The sequence below is a fragment of the Notechis scutatus genome, chromosome 1, assembly GCF_049901735.1.
Source record: "Notechis scutatus isolate UNSWTSFEM ecotype Mainland chromosome 1, rNotScu1.2, whole genome shotgun sequence".
Lineage (NCBI taxonomy): Eukaryota > Metazoa > Chordata > Lepidosauria > Squamata > Elapidae > Notechis > Notechis scutatus.
In genome coordinates this window covers 213,587,309-213,612,287 of record NC_142009.1, presented here as the reverse complement: position 1 = coordinate 213,612,287, position 24,979 = coordinate 213,587,309, and the positions used below count along the sequence as shown (strand labels likewise).

General features: G+C 36.4%; 1 protein-coding gene across 3 annotated transcripts in view; it reads left to right on the top strand.

The window, feature by feature from the left end:
• The first annotated feature begins 4,196 nt into the window (after positions 1 to 4,196).
• The window catches only part of CCDC93 (CCC complex scaffolding subunit CCDC93), a 43,465-nt gene continuing 22,682 nt past the window's right edge, over positions 4,197 to 24,979 (top strand). For 2 of the 3 annotated variants that reach the window (XM_026665404.2, XM_087950145.1), the window contains exons 1-15: positions 4,227 to 4,360; positions 8,117 to 8,230; positions 8,603 to 8,697; positions 9,592 to 9,703; positions 9,870 to 9,968; positions 11,313 to 11,369; positions 14,796 to 14,896; positions 15,558 to 15,575; positions 18,484 to 18,520; positions 19,676 to 19,768; positions 19,862 to 19,912; positions 20,108 to 20,194; positions 20,801 to 20,917; positions 21,040 to 21,102; positions 22,220 to 22,293. In XM_026665404.2, the coding sequence (XP_026521189.1) occupies positions 4,319 to 4,360; positions 8,117 to 8,230; positions 8,603 to 8,697; positions 9,592 to 9,703; positions 9,870 to 9,968; positions 11,313 to 11,369; positions 14,796 to 14,896; positions 15,558 to 15,575; positions 18,484 to 18,520; positions 19,676 to 19,768; positions 19,862 to 19,912; positions 20,108 to 20,194; positions 20,801 to 20,917; positions 21,040 to 21,102; positions 22,220 to 22,293 (1,160 nt within the window). In that variant the 5' untranslated portion in view covers positions 4,227 to 4,318. Of the gene's footprint in view, positions 4,361 to 8,116; positions 8,231 to 8,602; positions 8,698 to 9,591; positions 9,704 to 9,869; positions 9,969 to 11,312; positions 11,370 to 14,795; positions 14,897 to 15,557; positions 15,576 to 18,483; positions 18,521 to 19,675; positions 19,769 to 19,861; positions 19,913 to 20,107; positions 20,195 to 20,800; positions 20,918 to 21,039; positions 21,103 to 22,219; positions 22,294 to 24,979 lie in introns of all 3 variants that reach the window. The other variant, XM_026665405.2, reaches the window with a different exon arrangement.

The following is a 24,979-nucleotide window of genomic DNA, read 5'->3' as shown; positions in this document are numbered from 1 at the left end:
TTTTTACTGCGTGTTAACAAGGCTTATCTCACACATTACCTGTCTTCCTATCTGACTTCGCTGTACATTCTGTTTAGTTTGTTTTCCTTAACATCCGTTGGGGAATCCAGGCTTAACAGGTTATAATGTGCTTTGCTTAAGTTTCACTTAGTATACCATACATATCATATGCATTTATGATTCCAACTAACTTCTGGTCATTCAGTGCTATGGGTGATGAATTCTAGTGTGTGTCCCAGGGTGGTAGAGTGTTTAGCATGTTCAACAGTCCATGAGGATATTGACTCTGTTTTGGGTGGTCCCCTCTCTTCTGGAGAACTTAAGGCTTGACATCCACTTACTGGTGAAGAATACGCTCAACATCTTATGCATAAAGCCCCTCAGATTTGGAATCTGGCCTTAGTGCATGATCTCTGGAGTTGACTGAAGTGCCTTTTAGCTGCATTATCTGGGCTGAATTTAATACTGTTAGCCTTGAGAAAATAGATAGGGTTCTTGGACTGAAAGTTCAGCGACTTCGGTGTTAGATTTATGTCCTTTGTGGCTACAAAGACTGCCCAGGAGCCAATCTGTGATTGGGTCTGGACAATGACGAATGCATTCTTGAAACATGTCTTAAGGGGACAGTGCTCTGCTCATCCTTAAGAAGCCATTCCAAGACGCAACTATTTTAGACACCTTCTGCCCTGTCTTCAGCTTTTTGTAGAGAAGACTGTTGAGAATATGATTGTTGTGTAGCTTCAGAAGGTGCTGGATGAAACAAATTATATGGACCTCTTCCGGTCAGGTTTGAGGCCAGGCTATGAGTCAGTTAAACCTGTGGGTGATCTTTGGAGAGAACAGGATGGGAGTAGTTTGTCCTTACTTGATCTTTTTGATTTCTCATTAGCCCATTAGCCTTAGATATCTTTGCCTATGATTAGGAGTTTGGGGCACAATACCATGCTAGTTCTTCTTCCTCCAGAGTGATTCCAGTTAGTATTAATGGTGACTCTATAGCTATTCTTATATGGAGTCTTGGGGATTGACTTTCTCCCTACTCCTACATGAAACTGCTGGGTAGGTCATTCAGCTACTTGGGTTATGGTGTCATCAATGTACTGATGATGCTCAGCTATGTATCTCCACCTCTACCCAGTCAAATGATTGGTTGGAGATTCTGCCTCAGTGCCTAAAGGCTGTGGGGATCTCGATGGGAATGATCAGGCTTCAAATCAATGCTAGCTTTGGCTGTAAGGACTCCCTGGATCTGGTGATTTTCCATCCTTAATTCTGGATGATGTTGCAGTATTCCAGACAGTACCAATGGACAATATTGGGTCCACTTTGCCTTCAAAGAGTAAGTGGCAGATGGGACTGGTGTGTGTGTGTGTTTGAACAACTTTGCATTGAGTACAGATTTTCCCCATTCCTAGATCAGAGGAACTGCACATAATCATTTATGCTTTGGTCACCTTCTAACCTCCTGAGTGGATACTGCAATATGTTCTACAAGGAACAGTCTTTGAAGAACATCTAGAAACTTCAGTTGATCGAGAAAGAAGCAATATGGGCTATTGTGGGTTTGCCTTGCTATACTTCTATTACACTTTTGCTATGCTAGTTGCACTGGTTTTCAATTTGCTTATGGGTGCAAATCAAGGTGGTTATTACCTATAAAGGCCTGGGACAAAGTACTTGAGGGAATCATCTTATTCTCCTTGTTTCTACTCATATCATTAAGCTGGGCAGAAGGATATGCTCTGGGGGCTTGTCTGTAGGTTACAACTGCCGTCTGGAACACCATATCATCTGAGATTAAGTTGGCTCTCCTGCTCACCTTTTGGAAAGCATTAAAGACTTGACAGTTTTCACAGGAAAAATATTTTTTTAAAATTTTTACATATTCATTCAGAATAATTATGCCCATTGTAGGTGTCCTCAGCAGCCACTTTGTATTATAATCATTTAAATTAAATTAATTTATATTGTATTTTTTGTGTTTGTCAGCCATCCAGAATTGCACTGTGAGATGTGAAGGCATTATTAATTGATTAAAATAAATAAATTTAAAGAAATAAATACATTCTTACTAAATACAGGCAGAAGATGGCTAAGCAAGCTCTTGTCAAAGCATGACAATGTTTTGCCATTTAGTAATTCACTCTGCTATAAATAACAGAAAAGCAGATCTCTCCATTGATCAAGTTCAGTCAGATGACAGCACCCTAGATGGCTCACCTCAAAAAACTAATTTAGGATAAACTGCTATTAAAATTAAATTCTTACGGAATTTCCTGATCACCTCACAAGTGGATTACTGCCTTCCTGTCAAACAGGCAACCAATAGTAAAAATAGGAAACACTCTAACAAACCCTGCACCAGTTATCAGCGGTGTCCCCCAAGGGAGCGTTCTAGGACCCACACTCTTTACACTCTATATAAATGACCTTTGTGATCACCTTATTAGCAACTGTGTCTTCTTTGCTGCTGATGTTAAACTATTCAACACCACCGTCAATGCTACCATCCTTCAAAAAGACCTTGATTATGTGTCTGAATGGTCTAACAGTATCTACTAACAAATGCTCTGTCCTACACATTGGTAAAAAAAAAAAATCTATATACCAAATACAAGCTAGGTGGGTATGACCTTGTTGATGGCCCTCACTCTGTCAAGGACCTTGGAGTTCTCATATCGAATGACCTAGGCGCCAAAGCTCACTGCAACAGTATTGCCAAAAAGGCTTTAAGAGTTGTAAATTTAATTTTACGAAGCTTCTCCTCTGGTAATACTGATTTGCAAACAAGGGCATTCAAAACCTTTGTTAGACCAATACTTGAATTCAGCTCTGCTGTCTGGAATCTGCACTGTATATCAGACAGAAATACAATTGAGCAAGTCCAGAAGTATTTTGCCAGAAGAGTACTACATTCCTCTGTTCACAACAGAATACCCTACAGCACCAGACTTGAGATTCTAGGCTTAGACAACCTTGAACTACGCTGGCTAAGATTGGACTTAAGCATAGTACATAAAAACATATGTTACAATATCTTACCAGTTAATATTTCAGCTTTAACCACAACAACACAAGAGCACACAACAGATATAAACTTAATGTAAACTACTCCAAACTTGATTGCAGAAAATACGATTTCAGCAACAGAGTGGTCAATGTCTGGAACTCACTACCTGATTCTGTTGTCACCTGCTCAAACCCCCACTCTTTTACCCTCAAACTAACCTCTATTGACCTCACCCCATTCCTAAGAGGCCTGTAAGGGGCGTGCATAAGCACACAATCGTGCCTACCGTCCCTGTCCTATTGTCCCCAATTATTCGTACCTATTCCTTACATTTAAACTTATGTTTATTTTTATTTCTATTATATTGTAAGCTTGACAAAATAAATAAAAATAATAATAAATAGATAGATTTGGTCAATACAGGTAATCCTCAAGTTATGACAATTGAACCCAAAATTTCTATTGTTAGAGACATTTGTTAAGTGAGTTTTGCCCCATTTTACAAATTTTCTTATCACAATTATTAAGTGACTCACTGCAGGTGTTAAGTTAGTAACACCAGTAAATCTGGCTTCCCCATTGACTTTGCTTGTCAAAAGGACGCAAAAGGTGATCACATGACTCTGGGACACTGCAGCTGTCATAAATATGAGTCAGTGGCCAAACGTCTGAATTTTGATCATGTGACCATGGGGATGCTGCAATGGTAGAAAGTAGTCATAAATCACTTTTTTTCACTAACAATTGTTGTTGTTAGGACAGGATTTCAAACGAGCCACCAAGAAACTGCAGGGTGTAAATTTTATAATTCTGCCAGAATACTTGCAAAGATGCAGTCATTACAAGTCAGCTCATCTCGACGGCATGTTTACAGCCGACGACGATCTATCTTTTCAAATGTGGGGCATTTTCACCAATTTTCATATTGAATAAGAAAACAGAAGGAATGAGACAGGAACAAGGGGCAGGCACTTCTTTACCAAAATCTGATTTCGGCCTTGGAGCATTCGCACAATCATCAACATGCCAGCCAACCTTCTGCGCTCCAAAGAGCAACTTGACCGCCTCCCGTTTTCGCCTTCCCCCTTTCTTTTTAAACAGAGTGGTACGGTCCGCGCTAAATCTGCGCGCTTGGGTGAGGAGTGCGGTCCAAACTAAGGGAAGAAGAGGGGGAGAGTAGGATTATGCGGAAGAAGGAGGAGCGCCACCCAAGCTTTCCCCACTTAAGTGGGCGAGTCTTTAGTCCGGCGTGAGCGGATGTGACAGAAGAGAAGGAAGCGGTGCAGCAGCTGTGGAGAAGGCGCGGATATGGGTACCCTTAAGGGGCAGGAGTATCAGCCTGCCCAGGAGGTAAAGGAAAGAGTCGTGGGATGGTTGGCTCCCTTGTTTATGCGAGCGAACCTTGCATGCATTGGTTTCTTTCCTGAATGTCACTCGGGAGTGGAGAATCCACGTCCCTTGGAGGAAGAAGAGGAGGAGGGAGGAAAAACGATTTGAGAATGAGCCGCTTTCTTTCCAAAGGAAGAAAAAAACAGTTTATTTCCGAGGTTTTTTATTTTTTTCAATGACCGGTTTTTCCACGGCCTGTGGACAATTCTGTACATCTGAGAACACGGGTGTCCGTGAAGTGTTACCTCGTTATGTATTACGTCTCGCATGAAGTGTTGCGTCTCTTAGGTTTGCCCCAAGTTTCTCTCTCACTCTTTTTTTTTCCTCCCCTTGAAATTGGATTGGGTAATGAAAGCGATTCTAATCACTTCGGCATATGATCAGGGCTTTCTTTTTAAAAATAAAAAAATAATAATAAAAATAAAAGAAATAATAAAAGAAAACTAAAATATGTACTTACTAGCATCGCTATGCCATTCCATTCCAGCCGATTCTATTATTGCAAATGTGGGAGATTACTACAGCCCAGAAAATGCTTCCAAGATGCCAAAGAGGTTTGGTATTGACCCTGAGAGTGCAGATTGGGGCTGCAACATTTTCAAAAGGCACTTGTGCCTGGTGGCTTATTTGTGGGGATAAAATGGCTTGTGCTTGGAATACCCTAGGGCCCACCTTTCAGAATAAGGAAGGGATTCTGCAATTAGGGAATGTATACAGTGTTTTTTTTTCCACTCTCCCTCTCTTCTCTACTGTTTTTTCCTCCCCCTTCCTTTGTTTTATTACTGCATATAAATAAAGCAAAACAGTTTAAAAATTAAAGCAACCTAAGTTTCTTTCCTAATTTTTTTCAGACATATATGGATGTTTCATAGAAAATTCTCATACAGAAAAACAGCTGTCCAGAATTATTGGAGATATGGCCCAGGTCTGATGCATAACCAAGAAATTCTCTAATGCAGTATTTCTCAACCATAGCAACTTGAAGACGTGTGGACTTCAACTCCCAGAATTTCCCAGTCAGTATGCTCCCACAATTCCTTTCCCATGCCGGTGTATGAATTCTGGGAGTTGAAGTTCACACCTTTTCAAGTTGCTGAGATTGAGAAACTGTTCTAGTGGAAGACCAAAACTAGATTTTCTTAAGTTTATGCTTCCTCTGGTAACCTTGCAGCTTTAACAGGTATCACACAGTCTGAGGTACTTTCCACAGTGCTATTCTCTCTTGTACATGTAGTCCTTGATTTACAACCATTTGTTTAGTGACTGAAGTTACAATAGCACCGAAAAGGAGACTTATGACTGTTTTTCACACAATCGTTGCAGCATCCCCATGGATATTTGGCAACTGGCATATGTTTATGATGATTGCAGTGTCCTGGGGTATTTGATCATCTTTCATGAACTTCTGATAAGCAAGGTCATTGGGGAAGCCAGATTCACTTAACAACTATGTTACTAACTTAACAACTGTGGCAAGGAAAATGATGCAAAACTCATTTAACAACTGCCTTGCTTAGCATTAGAAATTTATGGCTCAGTTGAGGTCATAAGTTAAGGACTACCTGTATTTCTGCCTCATTTTCTTGCAGATCGCTAACATGCTTCATTAAATGCTTAGTGGTTTATAGTATCCATTGGTGTTTCTACTTCTGTAGTCTCCATTGCACAAAACAATTACTTCATCCTTCTATAGTACAGTAGAACCTCTGGTCACGACCATAATTTGTTCTATAATTTTGGTCACAACCTGATTTGGTCGTGACCCAAACCTAATTTTGGAAATTTTGGTGCTTACAAAAACAAAAAATGCTGTGGAAAGAGAAATCGGCCGCGAAAAAAAAAAAAAAAGAATCTTTTGGTCAGAACCTGATTTGGTCGTGGTCAGAAGCATTCGTAGCTTGATAATGCCAATTAAAAGAAATATATCCTGTAGAACATAACAGTGAAACATAATGTGTTGTATGGAACACAGCTCACATAACATCTTCTTATACATTTAAAGAAAGTAATCTCATTTTGCAGCAGAGAAGAAAAATCTCTCTCTCCTTGGTTGCTGCTCTCAATTTCATCATTTCCCCCACTAGCACACCTCAAATTGTCACTCGCATGGCTGTCATCTTGAGGCATGGTTACAGGAACATGGTTGGGGCAGTGGTTCTCAAAACAACACATTTTCCATCCTTCCTGAGAACAAGGGGAAAACACATTGAGCTGTGCAGATGAGCCCTTTCTGGATTATTAAATATTTAGGTGTTTGCAGGAATCACACACTCCCCTACGTCTTCATTCCTAAGATCATTGAAGTTCACTTTTTATTATGAACTAGAACTTGTTATGGTTACCTACCTTTCTTTCTCTTCCCATTTTTATAGGGATATTTAAGAATTGTACCCCAAAATTTCTAAACCTATTTTTTATGTTGTATAATGGCGCTCATGACATAACCATAGCAGGTTTTCATAGGAACTTGCTGGTCAAGAAAGTTGTTGATAAAAAAAATATCTGATTTTTATGTGACTAAGATTAGGTTGAAATCAAGCGCAATCTTAGACAGTCATCACTGCATTCCCTAATTGCACATTTCTTTTGGGGTTGCTTATTAAAAAAAGTCATAGTTACGTAGACCCAAAAGTTGATAAGAGTTTTGAAATTTAGTTAGTTAAATGTTAGTTCTCCTACTGCTATTTGTACTGGCTTTTGTGAGTTTTTGTGAAGTAGTTTTCAGCCACTGATCCATTCTGAGAAACAAGCTGGCTGTTGGTTCCAGGAGAATGGCCTGAGGCTGCCATTGGACACTGGCCTGTGAATGTAGAGAGGCTACAGTGCAGTAGTCCAGGTGCTGGATCTCCACCAGTGATCACTTTTTAGAATGACTGATGAGATTTAGTGGTTTATTTTTAATTATTATTAGAGGTGTGTTTGCAGATGCCCATGGTTTTAAACTTGGAGTTTGTTGTCTTCACTTACATTCCTGTGTTGTGAAATGTAATTGGGATTGGTACAAATGCAAACCCATGGCAGTCATTTTTTATTGAATTGGCAGTATACAGATATAATAAAAATGCTCTTTTTTTCACAATTTTTGTATTCCCCATGTACTGTTAATCATAACTGAGGACTAGATACTTGAATTATATCATTACATTTAAGATTGTGGTATATTTTAGGTTTTACCAGCATTTTCAAAGAGATCTAAATAAATCCAAGAGTTGTAAACAGAGTTCTTTGAAGTCAGCTGGCATCAAAATGAATAAAATATATAAGCTGTTCTTAAGTATCTTTTCTCCATTTTGCAGCAGCATAAAACCCTGTCTCTTAAGTATTATTTCTGGTGAAAAGACAATATATTAATTTAATAAAAACATAATTATTTTCATCCAAAGTAGTAGTATTAAAATGAATAGTCACATAAAAGTAATAATTTGGCAATAAGCAATTTTTTAAGCTGCAAATCTTATACAGCCAGGGATGTCTCACATTTTATAATTATTGCTGAGAGAGGTACAGGACCATCCTTTGAAATGAAGACCCAACTTTTTTGAGTGTGCAGAACTGGTTATGGTAATATTGATTTATATCTTGAGGTAATTTGTAGAACACATATTATGACATATATATAATACACAGAAAAAATATTTAATGATTATTTTGATATTCATCATCCCACTCTATCTTGATAACTTTTATTAATATAGATCCCTCTAATTTTCTTTTTAGATTGAAACTCGAGAGGATGAAGAACAAAATATCAAGTTAAGTGAAATTTTAGAACTCTTGGTTGCTGCTGGATACTTCAGGGCAAGAATTAAAGGCCTGTCTCCTTTTGATAAGGTAAGACTGTATTCATATATCATTACTATAAATGTTGTGTGCAGGCTGCATGCTCTAAACATATTTAATAGTTTTTCATCATTTTTCTGATTTTAACCGATCACTACCTGTTTTAATTGAAGTACAGATTATAAAACAACTGTTTTGTTTTCTTAATTCTCTTATGTTTCTTAGTAAAAGGTAAAATAAGTAAGTAAAATAAGTATGGCTACTCTAAGAAACATCTTGCATTCAACAATAAATTCTGGGACTGCTACTAAGTTAAAAATTACATTACTAAGTTAAAGTGGATTACATTTTTATGTAATAATATGACATTAATTGGATTTTCCACTTCAGACAATTTAATGAATATGTTTATTTTGTTTTTAGGTGGTTGGTGGCATGACTTGGTGTATCACAACATGCAACTTTGACATTGATGTTGACTTGTTATTTCAGGAAAACTCAACAATTGGTCAAAAAATGTAAGTTGGTAGGGAAACTCTTGAAAACTAATTTCTTGGCATGCATGATGCTTTCAGCACAAATGTTGTTTATCTAGGAAAGTTGTGCAAGAATTTCCAATTATCTTGAATTATTTTATAGTAATTATGAAAGTAAGATTTTTACTTTGTTTTATTCATTATTCTCAAATCAGTTTTTAGGTAATGCCAAAATATTCACATGCTGTTTTCCTTGATCCAAGCAAGTGGGAATGGAGCATTATTATAGCCATAGCACTTAGACTTATATACTGCTTCATAGTGCTTTATAGCCCTCTCTAGGTAGTTTACAGAGTCAGTATATTGCCTCCAATAATCTGGGTCCTCATTTTACCAACCTCAGAAGGATGGAAGGCTGAGTCAACTTTGAGCCAATGAGAGTCAAACTGCTGGCAATAGCAAATCAGTAGAATTAGCCTGCAATACTGCATTTTAACCAGTGCGCCACCACAGCTCTTATACTCTGTTATGAGGATCACTTTATGAAAAAAAAAACCTCAGTCTGTTTACTGTATGTGTATGTTTTCTTAGTAAGAGGCAACTTAAAGATGACACATTATAATAGTTTTAAACATTTAAAAGTTTATCTCAGTTTTTTCTTCCAAAAGATAAGAGGCTATATGAGTCAAATGATTTATCATAGAAATTGGTAGACCTGTCTTAATATTGTTGAGTTCTTGTGTGCAACATTTTTTATGAGTCATTTAGTCTGCAATCCTATACCACTTATGTGAAAATTAAGATGAGATTTTTAAGCAAATTAATGGGATGTGTTGTTTACCAGCAGTTCAATTATATCCACAAGGAGGCTCTTTTAGAATGTTGTGTATATATAGTTGCACATGTCTCAATTGTCTCATATTTGCCTTTTTCCAGTGCCTTAACAGAGAAGATTGTATCAGTTTTACCTAGAATGAAATGCCCTCACCGCTTGGAGCCACATCAAATACAGGGATTGGATTTCATCCACATCTTTCCTGTTGTACAGGTACATGCATCTTAATATATAAAGATGGCGCTCTTATTTAGCTCTGCTGATTAAAAGAAGAGGTTCATTTCATCAATTTAATTCTTTTTGATAGATGTAACATATCCAGATCTTTTTTTTTTTCCTTCCCACACCTTTTTTCTTTCTTTTTCTTTGTTGCTCTTAGTGGCTTGTAAAACGTGCAATAGAAACCCGGGAAGAAATGGGAGATTACATCCGGTCGTATTCCATATCTCAGTTTCAAAAGATACACAGTTTACCAGAGGTAAACATTTTATTGCTATCTTCTGTGATTTGAAAACTGGCATTAAGAGTGATTCTCTTCAGCATCTTTAAATTGTACACGATTGAAGCAAAGCTTGCGCAGCTGTTTCAGCTCATAGACTTTTAGGCAGAAACTGATGTATCAAATGTCAGGAGCTGATACTGGAGAAAAACAAATGTCAGTACTCTTTCTTTAATGTTAAATATCCAGTTGTATTGCTAGCCATTAGGGAGCATTTCTAAAATCATCTGGAAAATTCTTATCAACAGCATTTTAAAGCAATATGCTTGTCCAGCACTGATAGACATATAACTATTTTTTATTACAAGTTTAATTTCTGTTGACAGTGGGATTTGATGTTTAATGTCCCATACTTATGAACATAGTACTGTAGAGTTCTATATGGTAGGTTTATCCTCTGTTCTTAAGAACATTATGTTCAGTTAGAAAACTCAAAATATGTCCAAGTTATTTGTCTCCAGTTCATTTATGGAAAGAAAATATAATTGTGAAGTTTTTATGTTTAAAAAATAGGTATGTGCAAAATATTTTGAATTTGAACTGTTTTGTATTGAAACATCCGGCTTCTGATTTGAAACAGTTGTATAAAAGATTTTGAAACCTTTGTTTTCTATTCAAAGCACATACATCTTAATAATTTTGGAAATATTTTATCTCAAAATACTGTCTCATAGCCCAAACACTTTTTAAAAGATAATCAAAGCAAACCATTTTAATTCTGTAACAACTAAATTAAAAACAATATTTTTTTAAAACCTGAAATGGGACATATTCAGAACAGTTAAATCCAAAAGTTCTTGCATGTTGTCATTAAAACTGATTACTTTTCAATATTCACATCCTATCTTCTGCTGGAAAACGATGCTTTAAATTTAAAAGCTTTGGTTTTAAGAACTATCATTAAGAGACTGAGATATCATTAAAACATTCAATACCAGAACAGGTATATCTAACTGGCTCTTATTATTTATAAGCTGGTAAGCATCTTTTTCTGTCTCCTTTGTGATAACTAATGTCAAAGCCTTTGCTTTTGATTAGACAAGTTAGTTTTCTAAAACCATAGTACAGTACATATTAGGATGTAAGCATAAATGGCATTGTTGTATCTGTGGCTATTTAGAAGTAAGTACTGATGAGTTTAATGACCCAGATAAGTACTTGTGCAATTGTATTTTCAGTGTGAAAGTGTCAGAATGACATAGCTTCCATTTTTGTACATTTGAGCATCACAGTATTTATGCAACAAGGTTTGCTGTCTTTGCTATTCCCGTAGAAACCAAAACTTTGTTGCTATTGTTTAAACTTATCTCAATTGCCTTGCAGGATGATGAATTCATGCAACGAAAAGAAAAAGCTATAAAAACTGTTAATGAGATCAGTGTAAGTGTAAAATGCAATGCACTTTAATTCAAAGATTTTTTTTCAAAATGAATATTTGATTTAAATGTGCCATGTTTTTTTTAAATTTTTACCTTATTTTTTTTCAAATAGACCCTATATATAAAATGCTTGCTTTTTTTAAGTTAGAAAACCTTGAATTATAACTACAGTAATAATACCTGTTGTATTTCTTATTAATGTTATGTTCTGGTACAAATTGCAAATTGCTTTGCAAAGAATATTATGATGAAAAGTTTCCATGTCATTAGCAATACCAGTATGGATTTGTGTATTGTGAATCATATCACGGTTCATTGTGGTGTAGCATGACAGAGGATGGGATGCAAGATTCCTAGTGGAAAACTGGCCAACTTCGACTGTCCATGTATTTTATAGTATACAGATGTTAAATTTATATTGCAAATTTATTCCTCTTCTTTATAGTGAGAGTTCTTGGAGACAATAAAAATAAAAGAGAGTTCTCTCTTATTTTTCAGATAGCACTACTAGGTTAATACTGGATTAATTTTGTGTGGCACGTAGAATCGTGATAAATTGAAATTCCATTTGTATGTTTTGAATATTAGCAATACATTTGGGTTTTTCTTCTGTCCTTGTAGGAAATGGTGTGTCAGTTTCAAATATCACATAAAAAGAAATACCAAATGCATAATTTGCATGGCTTACATTGCATTTCATCTGATGTAGTGTAGTTTAAAACAGATTTACCCACTTGTGTATCTGCCAACATTGATCAAAACATCGTGTGTGTGTGTGTGTGGGGGGGGGGTGTTAAAAAGCTCTTAACACGACTTTCTCTGGCAGAGCCAATGAAGGAGAAAAGCCAAATTGTAGAAACAATGATCATATTTGTCACTGTAGCTAAGAGAAAGTAAACTGCCTTTGTTGGTATAATATAAACAAAGGATATAATATCATCAAATAGAATTCATTTCAGACATTGCAATTCTAAAGCAGTTTTCTTTAGAAAGGCACTTCTTTTGTTTTCTTCATTTGTAAAAAAAATGCAGCACTAAACAAGAATGGGATGCAATGAAAGACATGTTTTGAGAATCCACTTTAATTTGCTTATTAACCTTTTTTTGCATGTTTCTATTCCTTCTTCCCTCATTCCCTGTGATTCTTGTGATTGCCAATTATATGGATCAATTATTTCAAATTAATGATGATCTCTAATCATATTTTAATGGCAGACTTTTATCCAGTGAAATAAATGATAGCTAAAAAATACTGGAATCCTGCATAAATGTTTAATGAAAATGGTCTATGTGGCCCAATTTAAGTGGATTACTCATAGGGTCATATATTGGTCATTCTTTGTTCAATTCACTTGTTTTACCTTAAATTTCAGTACATTGCCTTGTTTTATATCTTTTAATAGCTTATTATAGATGAAATGCATGTTTTTCATTTTTCCCGTCTTAATTATATTAAAATGATCCTTATATAGCTAGCTAAAGCAGCCATAATTAAGTCTCTGGTAATTAAGCATAATTATTCAAGACTAGAGATAGAATTAATGATCAATGATCTTCAGAGATTCAAAATTAAATCCTATTTAAGTATGTAAAATATTCCCTTTTTAAAGGACCGGCATTTCTTTTATTATTTTCAAGGATATTACAGATTTAAAAGTTGGCAAGTTTGCACCTATGTGTTTCTTTATTATTTTTTAAGTTTGCAACTATGCATGTTCTTATTGATTTTTTTTTTAAATGGACAGTCTGTTCAAAAGATGGCATAACCAAACAAATGTGAGTGATCAGAAATTTACTGAGGCTAGCCAATTGTATAACACTGAAAAATTATTCAATCAATTTTTAAACCTGTTTCTATGTATATAATGATTGAGGAATCTCATCAAAATCTGTTCATTAATTTTGGAATTAGCTGCAATGAACCATAAAAAAAGAAACAATATTTTCAGTGATGAAGAGTTGTTTCATGGAGCTAAGTTTCTCCCCTCCAGCCCAGGCTGAGATTTCCAGGCTGAGGAAGGATTTCCCTTCCCCGCTGTCTACTTGTGAAGAAATGCTTCACTGGGCTGGATCATAGCTCCATTCTTGCTACCCAGTGAAGGATTTTCTCTCTCCTCCATCCACTGAAATAGGAGAGGGGTCCGCTGAGTCCAACAAATAATTTCTTCTTGGTAGACGGAGGGGAGGGGAAATCTATCACTGGGCTGCAGGAATGGAGATAAAATCTTCAGGATTTTAACTCTGTTTCGGCAACCCAAGGAAGGATTTTCCCTCAGTGGATCTTGAAGATCTCAGATCTGTTCATGCAGTCCAATAAAGGATTCCCATCCTCCCCCATCCTAGTCTCTCCCCACACACATACCCACGTGTTGTGGTTCCGGGTCTGGATTCAGCTCCTGTGGAAGATCTGAGTTCAAGTGAGGAGGACATGGCAGAACTATATAAGCCGGCATTGCTCAGTGAGGGGAATAGTAACCAGGATGAGGAGATGGATGTGACAAAGGATGACAGACCTGACGTATTGGAATTGTCAGGACCTTTGACCTCCTCTGGTTCCTTATCTGATCATCAGCTGGGAATGGCTGACAGGGAAGTTTTGAGGGAGTCTTCCAGTGGAGATGAGAACTTGGAAGACTTATGGTTAAACGTCAGGAACAGACGACGTATGAGGAGGCAAATCCAGCTGGAACGAAGGAGAAGGGCGAGCCAGTAATTAAAGAAATTAGCTCGTTACCTCAATGACTATAAAAGGACACAGCTGGACTGTTACAATTTGCCAGGAACAAAGTGAATAATTGTGTGGAGAAGTTACAACCGGAGCTCTGAGGCTTGAGGATTTTAACCAGGACTGGTTTGCCGAACAGAGCAAAGTTTGTTGCTATGGACTATGATTTATGGCAGCCGTTATCTCGTGAGACTCCTTTGCGTTTGCTTTACTTTTGAAAACGGCTGCTTTCTGTGTTGCTCGCTTGCATTTTGAAGGGGAGTCATAACACCCACGTGTGGAAACAAGGGTGCTTACGAAGACTACTAGTATGGAGAAGTATAGCAAATGATGTTACTGTTGTAAATTACTTAAATTTAGCTCTATTTACTTTTCTTACTTCATGCCTTAATTTCTTTGTCTATGGAGATCCTCAGTCATCCAGGTCAGGGTTGTCCCAAAGCTGCTTTTTCAACTGGACTTTCTGCTTTTTCTTTGAAAATGTTTCGCTTCTCATCCAAGAAGCTTCAGAGAGCTGAAGAAGCTTCTGTGGATGAGAAGCGAAACATCTTCAAAGAAAAACCAGAAAGTCCAGTTGCCTCTTGAAAAAAAAAAAAAAAAAAGCATCCTTGGGACTTAATTTCTTTGGTTTAACTATGTCTTTCTCCCTTTCAATACTTTGCATAATTCTGAATAATGTGATGGGTATTTATTGTATTCCAGGAGGTTTACAAGCCACGGAGGAAATATCAAAGACGAATGGGAGCAGAGAAATTACTGGATGAGGATTCCAAAGTTCACGCTACCCTTCTGGAATATGGCAGGTACGTTAAGAGTGAATACATTCTGAGATTTTATAAGCTGTTAGAACTGTTGCAGTGCAGTGAAAACTGTATTGAAGTAGATCCCTGTGAAATACAGATGGTCCTCAGCTTATGACATTCTGATATAAGAGAATATTAACAGCCCAATCAGTAAACCACCAAGATAATTCCCACCAACACTGATAGCACAAGCCACTAATAAATAAAATGAGAACACACACACACACCCCACTCCTTAATAGCACAGATGATGTTAGTTAGTTTGGTAATGAAACCAAACTAGATAACATCTAGTATACAACTACTATGAAATATAAAAACAGTATATAAAAGTTAAAAAACCACAATTAAACATTAGTTAAAAAGGCAAAGGAACAGTCTCAGGGCACTAGTCAGCCCCATGGTTGCACACTTCTCTGGACTCCCTATGGAGGCTTTGGAACCATGGATTAACTCCTTTTCAGAAGGCCAGAGGATGGGGGCCTGTCACACCTCCAGGAGGGGGAGAATATTCCACAGTCCGAAGGCTAATTTTAGTGTCAGATTTACGGGTTTTTTACACATCGAGAAACATTTGTTAATTTTATCAGTTATGGCTTTTCCACTGCAGTCTTCGCTGTATTTTCAAATCTCCATCTCTTTTTGTTATCCCTCTTCTTAGTTTCACTGAGTATTTCTTGTGAGTATTTTCCTTTGTGTGTTTTTTTCTAATTGAATTTGCATTGTTCTCATTAATATGGCTGTACTTTTATTATTCAGTGGTGATATTTGATGAACATTCTTAGTTATTTATATGTTCAGAGTAAAATTTAGTTCTTTTTGGGGTGGGTGGGGGGAAAGAGGTATTAAATGAAAATGAACTTTTCCTTAACCCCAGCTATATCACATATTAAATGGTGCATTATCACAAACCCAAAGTGGTCTGGTTTCATTATTTAGCTTCACAGTGATTTAGGATTGATTTCACTCTCATTATTTCCTCCATGCCAAAATATATATTTCAAACAAATCAGAATATACAGCTGTTCGCATTTGTTTCAGAACCACATTTGGTGTGACATTGTTATACCCTTAATCTTGACTTGTGTTTTACTCAGCATGAATGATTAATAAAATATAACAGATTGGCTTGCTAAGCCTAAATACCAAATACCAGCCCAGCCCTCCCCCACAGTCACATGATTACACTTTGGGTACTCAGCCATATTTATGGCTGTTTGCAGCATCCCAAGGTCACACATCTGTGTTTTTCAGTGGTTTTACTGAACTTGCGGTTTTTAGCAAAACGGCACAATAGGTTCGTATTTACAACCACTTCACCACCACCACAAAAAAAGTCCTAGAATCAGGTCGGTCACATGCCCAACCTGTTTTATGAACATTACAACTTACGACCATAATAGGAAGACTATGTTATGGTTGTAAGTCGAGCATTGTAATCTTAAACAATCTCTTAAACAAATAAGGATTCTGTTATTTTCCATCCAGAGTTTCAGCTTCAAGCCTTTTCCATGCAAAGGAAAGATGTCAGGGACTGAACCTTTGTATGCTAAGCCTATGTTCCATCACCAACCTGTGGCCTCTCTCCTCTGCTGTGTTTTATAGCTTTGTTGGAATACATGTTAGAATGTATTTTGTATTGCAATAATTACAGAATCATTCAGCCAGTATATGGCAGTATTTAGTTTGCCAAACACTATGTTTATAATCCATGGTTCTTTTTGTTCTGAGGAGAGTTTAGAATAGAATAGAATAGAATAGAATAGAATAGAATAGAATAGAATAGAATAGAATAGAATAGAATAGAATAGAATTCTTTATTGGTCAAGTGTGATTGGACACATAAGGAATTTGTCTTGGTGCATATATTCTCTGTATATAAAATAAAAGATACATTTGTCAAGAATGGTACATAAAAGATACATTTGTCAAGAATCATAAGGTACAACACTTAATAATAGTCATAGGATACAATAAGCAATCAATTCATACTAGGAAACAGTCAATAAAAATCGTAAGGATACAAGTGACAAGTTACACTCATACAGCCACAAGTGGGAGCAGAGGGTGAAAGGAAGGATGGGAAGATTAATAGTAATAGTAATGCAGACTTAGTAAATAGTTTGATAGCGTTGAGGGAATTATTTGTTTAGCAGAGTGATGGCGTTTGGGAAAAAACTGTTCTTGTGTCTAGTTGTTCTGGTGTGCAGTGCTCTATAGCATCGTTTTGAGGGTAGGGTTTCTTGTGATAGTTGAGACAGTTAAAACCGTTAAGCTGCAAGGCCCATAGTGACTGTACCCTGTGCACTATTTTGATCTGTATGGCTATGAAACCATTCTCTGCTACAAATCTGTACAGCTATTTAATAATCCTCTGCTATAATTTCTATAGAATAAAATATAATTTCTGTAGAATAAAACAGAATTAACCAGCTTTGATAGCTGTTAGGGAAAGCTGAAATAGAGCTGCAGGTGAAAGAAATGTCCAAACTAGAAGTTCACTGGAGAGGGTATGTGTAAAAAAAAAATGTACAGCTTTAGGAAGAGTCTAACTTTGCAGGGCAACAGTTGAAATGCTCTTGGAATGAAGATAGTCCTTTATTCGGTATTCCAGCAACAAGAAGCACCAGAGTAGCAAAGCTGTGAGCAACTTTTTATGTATTTATTTTATTTTTAATCATCAGGATGGTGTGCTATTTTATTTATTTATTAAATTTGTTGGCTGCCCATCCTACGACAAGGTGACTTTGGGTGGCTTACAGTGATAAAAAAAAGAATAAAATAATACAAAAACATGTCTATAATAAGAATAGAATACTATAAAAATACAAATTATCAGCTATAACTAAAAGATAGGGAAGGAGGGAGTAGGATGAGCGGGGGAGGGAGGTGGGATCTGTTATTAATCTATCAACCACCTCCAACATCATGCTCTCCCATGGAAGCCTCAGCTGTTACATTAGTGTAGGCAGTTTTTGGGTTCAGGTGCCCTTCTCAACATCCAGGATTGAGCTGCTGAATTTTAATGGCAAAATTTTTAGAATATAGGTGACTTTTCTTTTTATTGAAATTAAGGTTGGGAAAGAGATCTGGAGGCCTCTGAAGGCAAATCGCTTCCTTCCCAAACTACTGAAAACCACTGAAAAATGACAAAATGGAACAATTCAAGAGTAGTAGATTCAGATTGCTTATAGGAAGATTGTGTTAAAGTTCTCCCAGTCTGCCAGAAAGGATTGAAAAGGATTTGCTTATTTCAATGAAGCCATGTCAATCACTTCCTTTAGTCTTTGAAAGGATTGGAGACCAAGTGGTAATCCCTCGCTGCTGATACATTTTACAGTATAGGGAATCGTCCGATTATCTTGGCTTGTTGCTGCATTGTTATAGAACTTTCCAGTGTTGGTGAAAGTCCAATTATTATAGATAAGATGCTTGTTCACCACTTTATTTTGAACTCACAACTAACCCAGAACTGCCACTTCTGATTTTTGTGTGGAGAGTGCCTTATGCATGGACAAAGTGACATTGTTTATTAAACTAAAAGGAAGCTGAAAAATCTTTTTGTTTTCTCTGTTTATGTATTACAGGAGATACGGGTTCAGCAAGCAAGGAAAAATTGAGAAGGTAAGATTGTTTCTTTCTCAATAAACACACCGCACACAGACCTCAACTAGACTTTTGGAGTGTGTCCTATCTGGGATTATCTAGAAACAGCGTTTGAAAGCTGCAGCTTGATTTCACTATTTGCTCATATAGCACAACTACAAGGGCAACACTAATTATTAGTTACCTCCAGTTGCAAGTTTGGTGGAATTTGTCATCTCTGAAGCCTTGCATGACTCAATATCCGGATATCAGCAGGACTGCATTGTCCCAAAGTTATCTCCCCTCCTAATAAGATCAAAGAAGGTGCAGTAGTTTTCATTCCAAATCTATCCAGCAGTCCCAAGATTGGCGATACTAGGGTGTATGGAAGAGGAGAGGAAATTAGTGTGCTTGCAAACCTGCCATCAGTATCCCAGCTTCCGCAGATTGGCAGAGGAATTCCAGTTATTCCTCTCTTATAAGTAAGCAGAAGCCTCTGCACCCATGGAAATCCTGCTTGTTGTGAATTTCTGTAAGGGCAGATGTCCAATGATCAGAAGTAGAACCTGTTGCACATTTTCCCATTTAGTTCAGGGATGCAAGGGTATTGAGGAAGGCAGAGGTGTAGCTCTATTTTCTTAATTGTTCTAGACAACATCTTAGGAATGACATGCAACAGAGGAAGAAATAGGCTGGGTTCAAACATCCTACAAAGCTACAACATTATGTGCTGGCTTTTTTTTTCTTGGTATACTATACTATTATGGTTTGTTAATATAAATTTGGTGGAGGTGGAGTTAAATGTGTTATCAGCTTAGAGTTATTAGGTTTACACAAGCAAAGTCCAACCCCTCCTGAATTCTGTTGATCCTTATCTGGCATCAGTTTAGTGTTGGACTTTAGTTGACTAGATTCTTGTATATAGGTTTGAATAAATCTTCTTTGCTGCAGCCTAGCGGATGGTTGTGACTTTTTTGTGCCTGACAGAATTATGCCTTTGAGTGTTTAGACCCATCCATCTGTGTTTGAGTCAGCGAACTGTGAATTTAGTATCATGTGTGAACAAAATTGTGCTTGTTTGGATTCAGCATTATTTCTTTAATAAATTTAGGCTGTACGTTGATGGCTCCTTTTGTCTTGTGTTTTCATCCATTTTTAATTTTAATCATACAAACATCCTTTCTTCTGTAATAGCCTGAAGACAAGAAAGTTGTACTGCCAGCTGGACTTGCATCATCAGGGAAAAATGATGCTTATACTGAGGATGACCTTCAAGCTGCTGAAGAGGTACCCATAATTGATATTTCTTGTCTAAAAACCTTGAGGTTTTCTTCAGAAACTAACTTTCTGATGTTGCCCCCTCTTCTTCTTTTAAATCAGCTTCGTATCAAAACTTTGATGACTGAGATGGCTGCAATGGGAACAGAAGAGGTAAATTAGTTCTATATTTAATGTCTTAAGAAAGAAGTTAATTATTTGCTTTTAATGTTTGTTATTTAATTGCACGTGGCAATTTAACAGGGGGACACAAGTGAAATAATTAAGTTCTTGAAACAATTTTCATTATATCCTTGATCTTCATAGAGAGATTTGTATGCCTTAAACCAACTTGAGCTATGCTTTCAGGGCAGATTGACGGCAAGCACCGTAGGCCAGATAGTTGGACTTCAGTCTGATGAGATCAAGCAGATTGTATCGGAATATGCTGAAAAGGTAGGATGTTCCCATTTGTAAACAAACTTTGATCTAAGGCTGTTTTGTTTTCAGCTTCCTATATGTCAACTTTTTAATTACAAACTTCTGCCCATTAGAATAATAATGATGGGGGTGAGCCAGTGCTAATTTTGAATTTTGTTTTCAGAAAATTATATCACCAACACAAAGGGAAAGTCTCAAAACCAATTATATAATTTATCGCCAATATTTATTTTTTGGGTTGGAAATAATACAGAACGAAGCAGTAATACCAAAAGTAATGTATTAAAATTAGAAAGAAATTGGACCATGTGCCTTGGTCCCGATTCCTAAGTCCTAAGGAAGAGCACATATGATCATGGCTCCAACTTTCTGTAGATATCCTGAGAAACTAGACTTTGTCAACATAAGGATTGTGGTTACTATTTATTAAATAATGCAACACGTGTTGATTAGGAAGGTGACCCTATCAAACAGTATACATCTGCCCTTTTGTAGAGATCCGTGTGTGAACTGCAGCCGAACTTGAACTTGAGAAGCTGGCAAAACCTTAAGTGACAACTTCTTTCTCTGTTCTTTTTTTGACACCCCACTTCTCCTCATCCCATCCAACCCCACACCCAGCAATCAGAACTTTCTTCCGAAGAACGCCCAGAGAGACTTGGAGCTGCCCAGCAGCATAAAAGGAAGGTGGCTTCCTTAAACAAACAGATTTTACAGAAAACCAAACACTTGGATGAGGTATGTGTTGACAAGGCTCTTCCCTATCTTTCACGAATCACTCAGATACACACTAAAGTCTTATCAAATTTGTGGTCAGCTGATTTCCTTTTGCTGTTTTTTCTTTTTTTCTCTGATAATAGTTGAACGCTAAATGTGCTGATCTGCAGGCAGGATGTGATGAGGCTAAAAAGACACTAAATGAGGTAAACTTTCTTTTCTCCATCCCTTCTTCCTGCTGTCTTTTCTCAGACCTGCCATAGAAATTGCAGAACATGAATGGAGCAATTTAAAATTGTGTGCATACACACCAGCAAATCAAAGGGGTAATTTGCAATGCTGAAACCTTTTCCATTGGGTAGCTCTCTGCTAGTTATCCAGATCTATTGCATTGCTTCCATAAAATGCAATTGTTATTTGCAATAGAAGAATTGTTGTCAAATTATTCCCCACCAAGATTGTTGGTTTTACAGTCTTGTTGAGCACATTTTTAATAATAATAATAATAACAGAATGAAACAATGAAACATCTTCCTGTCCCACATATTTGGGAAGGTGGATAAAAATGCCAATTCAAATCTAAACATCTGGCTGACTGTGTGACAAATCATCATCATCATCATCATCATTTAATTTTATATGCCACCCTCAATTCCCAGCAACTCTGTTGAAGTTCACAGAGATCTTCTGCCCTTCTTCAGTTCTAAGAACATGTCACTCCAAGCTATGTTTATTCTGAGGTTCAAGTAATTATTTTGGGCTTACTCTGAGGAACTGTAGCCTAATCTTTTACCTGCACATAATTAGGTACATGTATGCCTAATTATGGACAAAACAATTCAAGTTAAATTTTATTTGATGTAGGATATCTTAGTGCATCTGATCAGTACTGTAAGCTAGTGGAGGAATTGCATCAGATGTTCAAAGGATTCAGTCACCACTGGAAATGTTGAATGGATTAGTGAAATCAGCATACTTCACTTCATTCTTAGATTTCTGCAGAAATAAGTGTTATGTCTGCTTCGTGTTTCCTGTTTTCTAAATTTCAAAAAATCAAAGAGTGTAGCAATTGTGGTCAAACAATGAATGTGTAATATGTTTAATCGTGTGATCTGCTACCACTGTTTGTTTAGGGGAAACAATTATGTTTTTAGAAATCATCCTCATTATACAGTGAAAACGTTGCCAGATGTTGCCAAGAGTTCATAACAGAAACAGATAAAAATCTTAGAGAGTGTTTCTTGCTGATTAGATTGACTTCTTTTAACCATCTTTTGATCCTCAAAATATTTACACCATCTGTCATAAATTCTGATTTCATAGGTTAAATCGTATAGTGAAAATTTAGATAAGGAATTGGCAGCTTTGGAAGTGGTGGAATCCCAAGCAGATGCAAAGTACGTGCTACATCTATTCCCATTCTGCTTTATTCCTTTCGTAGTGGTGTCCTTTATTGTTTATGTTCCCCCCACAAAGTATTTAATAGCACAGCAGAAGCACTGAAATACTTCTGAGTTGAAAGGATATCACCATTGTCTGGGGGATGCCCAGTTGGGGAGGGGGGCTTTCATGTCTCCAACAGGAGCTGGAGCGAGGGATGGGAGCTCAACTCCTCCCCATGGCAGCATTTGGGTCTCGGACGTGGGCTTGCTAATCTACTCAACATCCTAACCATCTGGGCCACCGTGCTTCTTATATTTTGTAGCAAATAGAATCTTACATTCAGTAAGATTTACTCATCTGTTTCTGTTTTTTATTTTATGCAAAGCTAGAAAGAGCACGCACACAATAGAAATGCATATACTTTTTACATGTGTTTATTTGGTTCAAAGTTTTGTTTTCACTATGTACACAAAGTACATGGCTTGGAATTGCAGTGAATAAGAGACCCAGATGTTACATCCCAAAATTATAGGCCTTGGTTCATAGCCTCTGTTCTTCATTATTTACTACACTGAGTAGTAAAGGATTAGTAGGAAGGATTAGTAGTTTTAAAGGTACATGCAGCAAGCATTGGCATTTAGAAAGAATCAGAAAGTTTGGCAGTGGCTGGATACAAAATACTGATGACGATTTATTTTTAAATTACATCCTTGTTTTTCTCCCTGGAATTAAATGGGTCCCAGTTTAATTCTAATTTACCAAGTGTTAAGGCATTAGTTTCGCTAGAGCGTAAATGAATTTAAAAATTATTTTTGAAGCAGGGCTCTTTATATGTATTTTTTTAAAACAAGTTTTATTAATTTCAGAAACAAACAAATCATCATCAACCATTACATATTTGAACCTTTTTCCATTATAAATTTTACAAGTCAGATAAAACCTTATCTTATACAATACAATTCTATTTTAAACCATTTCCAAATGAGCATAAAAACATCTCTTGTCCTCTATTTCTTTCTGACTTGATTATCGTCATTCTCTTTCTGTGTTTCTAGAAGGTTTCACCAATACTTCTCAAAAACATAAACAGACACAAACAAACATATAAAAAATCTTTTAGTAAAGTAACTTGGCCCCGGTACCTCTCTTTATATGGGCTTTAATTATATTCATGCTCATCTTACAGATCATTACCTATTTTGTTTACCATTCTGTATCTTCTATATATACTTCTCCACACATTTCACTCTTCATAATTCTATCTTATTCAATCCATCTTAATTTAAATCATTATATTTGTATCTTTTGCCCATCCTTTATTATCCCTCTATCTCATTCCTTATAATGAAAAAAAAAAGAATTTCTCCTGAAATCTCTAATCAGAGTATGATGCCTTTCTATCCTCTCCCTAAATATTAGATTAACATTTAAAATGATACCTAATACCCAATCTGATTCTGCTTGGTACATTCTATCTATTAATTTTTACTTTTAATAACAATAAAAACAGAGTAATAAATCGAAAATGTTTAAATACATAGTATCCTCCTAGATACGTAGTTAAATAATAAATCTAAATAATAAATCTTATAGCATTCTCATTGCCTTTCCCTTCAATATTTTATTACATTTTAAAAATCAATCATTATTAAACATTTCAACATTTTAATTTCTTATTAACTCTTAAGCCATTCTAATTTTCTATTTCTAATACAAATATTACAATACCGTCTTATGTACCTTGCAAAATCTTTTTTAAGAAAATTTATACTTTACCCTTTATCCCTAAAAAAGATTCCTCTTTTCCCATCCAATTTTAAAACTTTGTGGCTTTTCTCTGCCTTTCCCCTTTCTTTCTTCCCCCACCAGATCTTCCTACCCCCCCTTCTTCTAACCTCTGTCTTGCTGGCATCCCTTCTCTGTTATATTCCCTTTTTCTCTTGTTTGCTATCGTATTTATTTTGCATCATATTTTTCTCTTTCTTAAATGTTTTTTTAGATCTTAAGTCCTTCATTTTCCTCGCTTTCTTCCTTCCTTCTTTCTTAGATAAATTTTGGGACTCATTAAAGATGGTGTCTTCGTCTTCTTCTTGTTGTTGTTCCATCTGTCGCATTGTCTGTTCATAGTTAACCAGCGCCATTTCTAAAAATAGAAAAGCTTTTTCCATACCATCTTTACAGGCTGCTTTTGTTTGCTCATATTCATCCCTCAGTTCCTCAAAGGAGAAAGCCATTATAAATCTTTTCTTTTCTTTTTTTCCCTCTTTCTTCTTACTCCAACCAAAATATTCCAAAAGAAAAGTAAGACAATCCCAAAGTCCACAATCCTCAATCAATCCAAGCCAAGCCAAAATTTCCTCTTTCTCTTCCAGGGGTAGTATCAGACAAAGGAAAAAAGAAAATCCAAATCTGTATTTTGAAGCCTTATTAAAATTTTATTTCTGTCTCCAAATCCTTAAGGCATCTCCTCCAACAAAATCCAACCAGATAAATATGTTTTTTGTCCTCTCCCTTCCGACTTATCCCATAAAGCTAGTTTTACCTGAAAAAAAAACAGGTTTCTCAATATCCGTTTGTTAATTCCGTCGGGAGGGAGAGTAAACTTTCCTTTCAGCACCTCAGAATTGCCGCTTACTTTCTCTTGTGGAAAGAATCATCTAAAAAGCCATCACTTCCAGGAATTAAATTAAATATATCTCA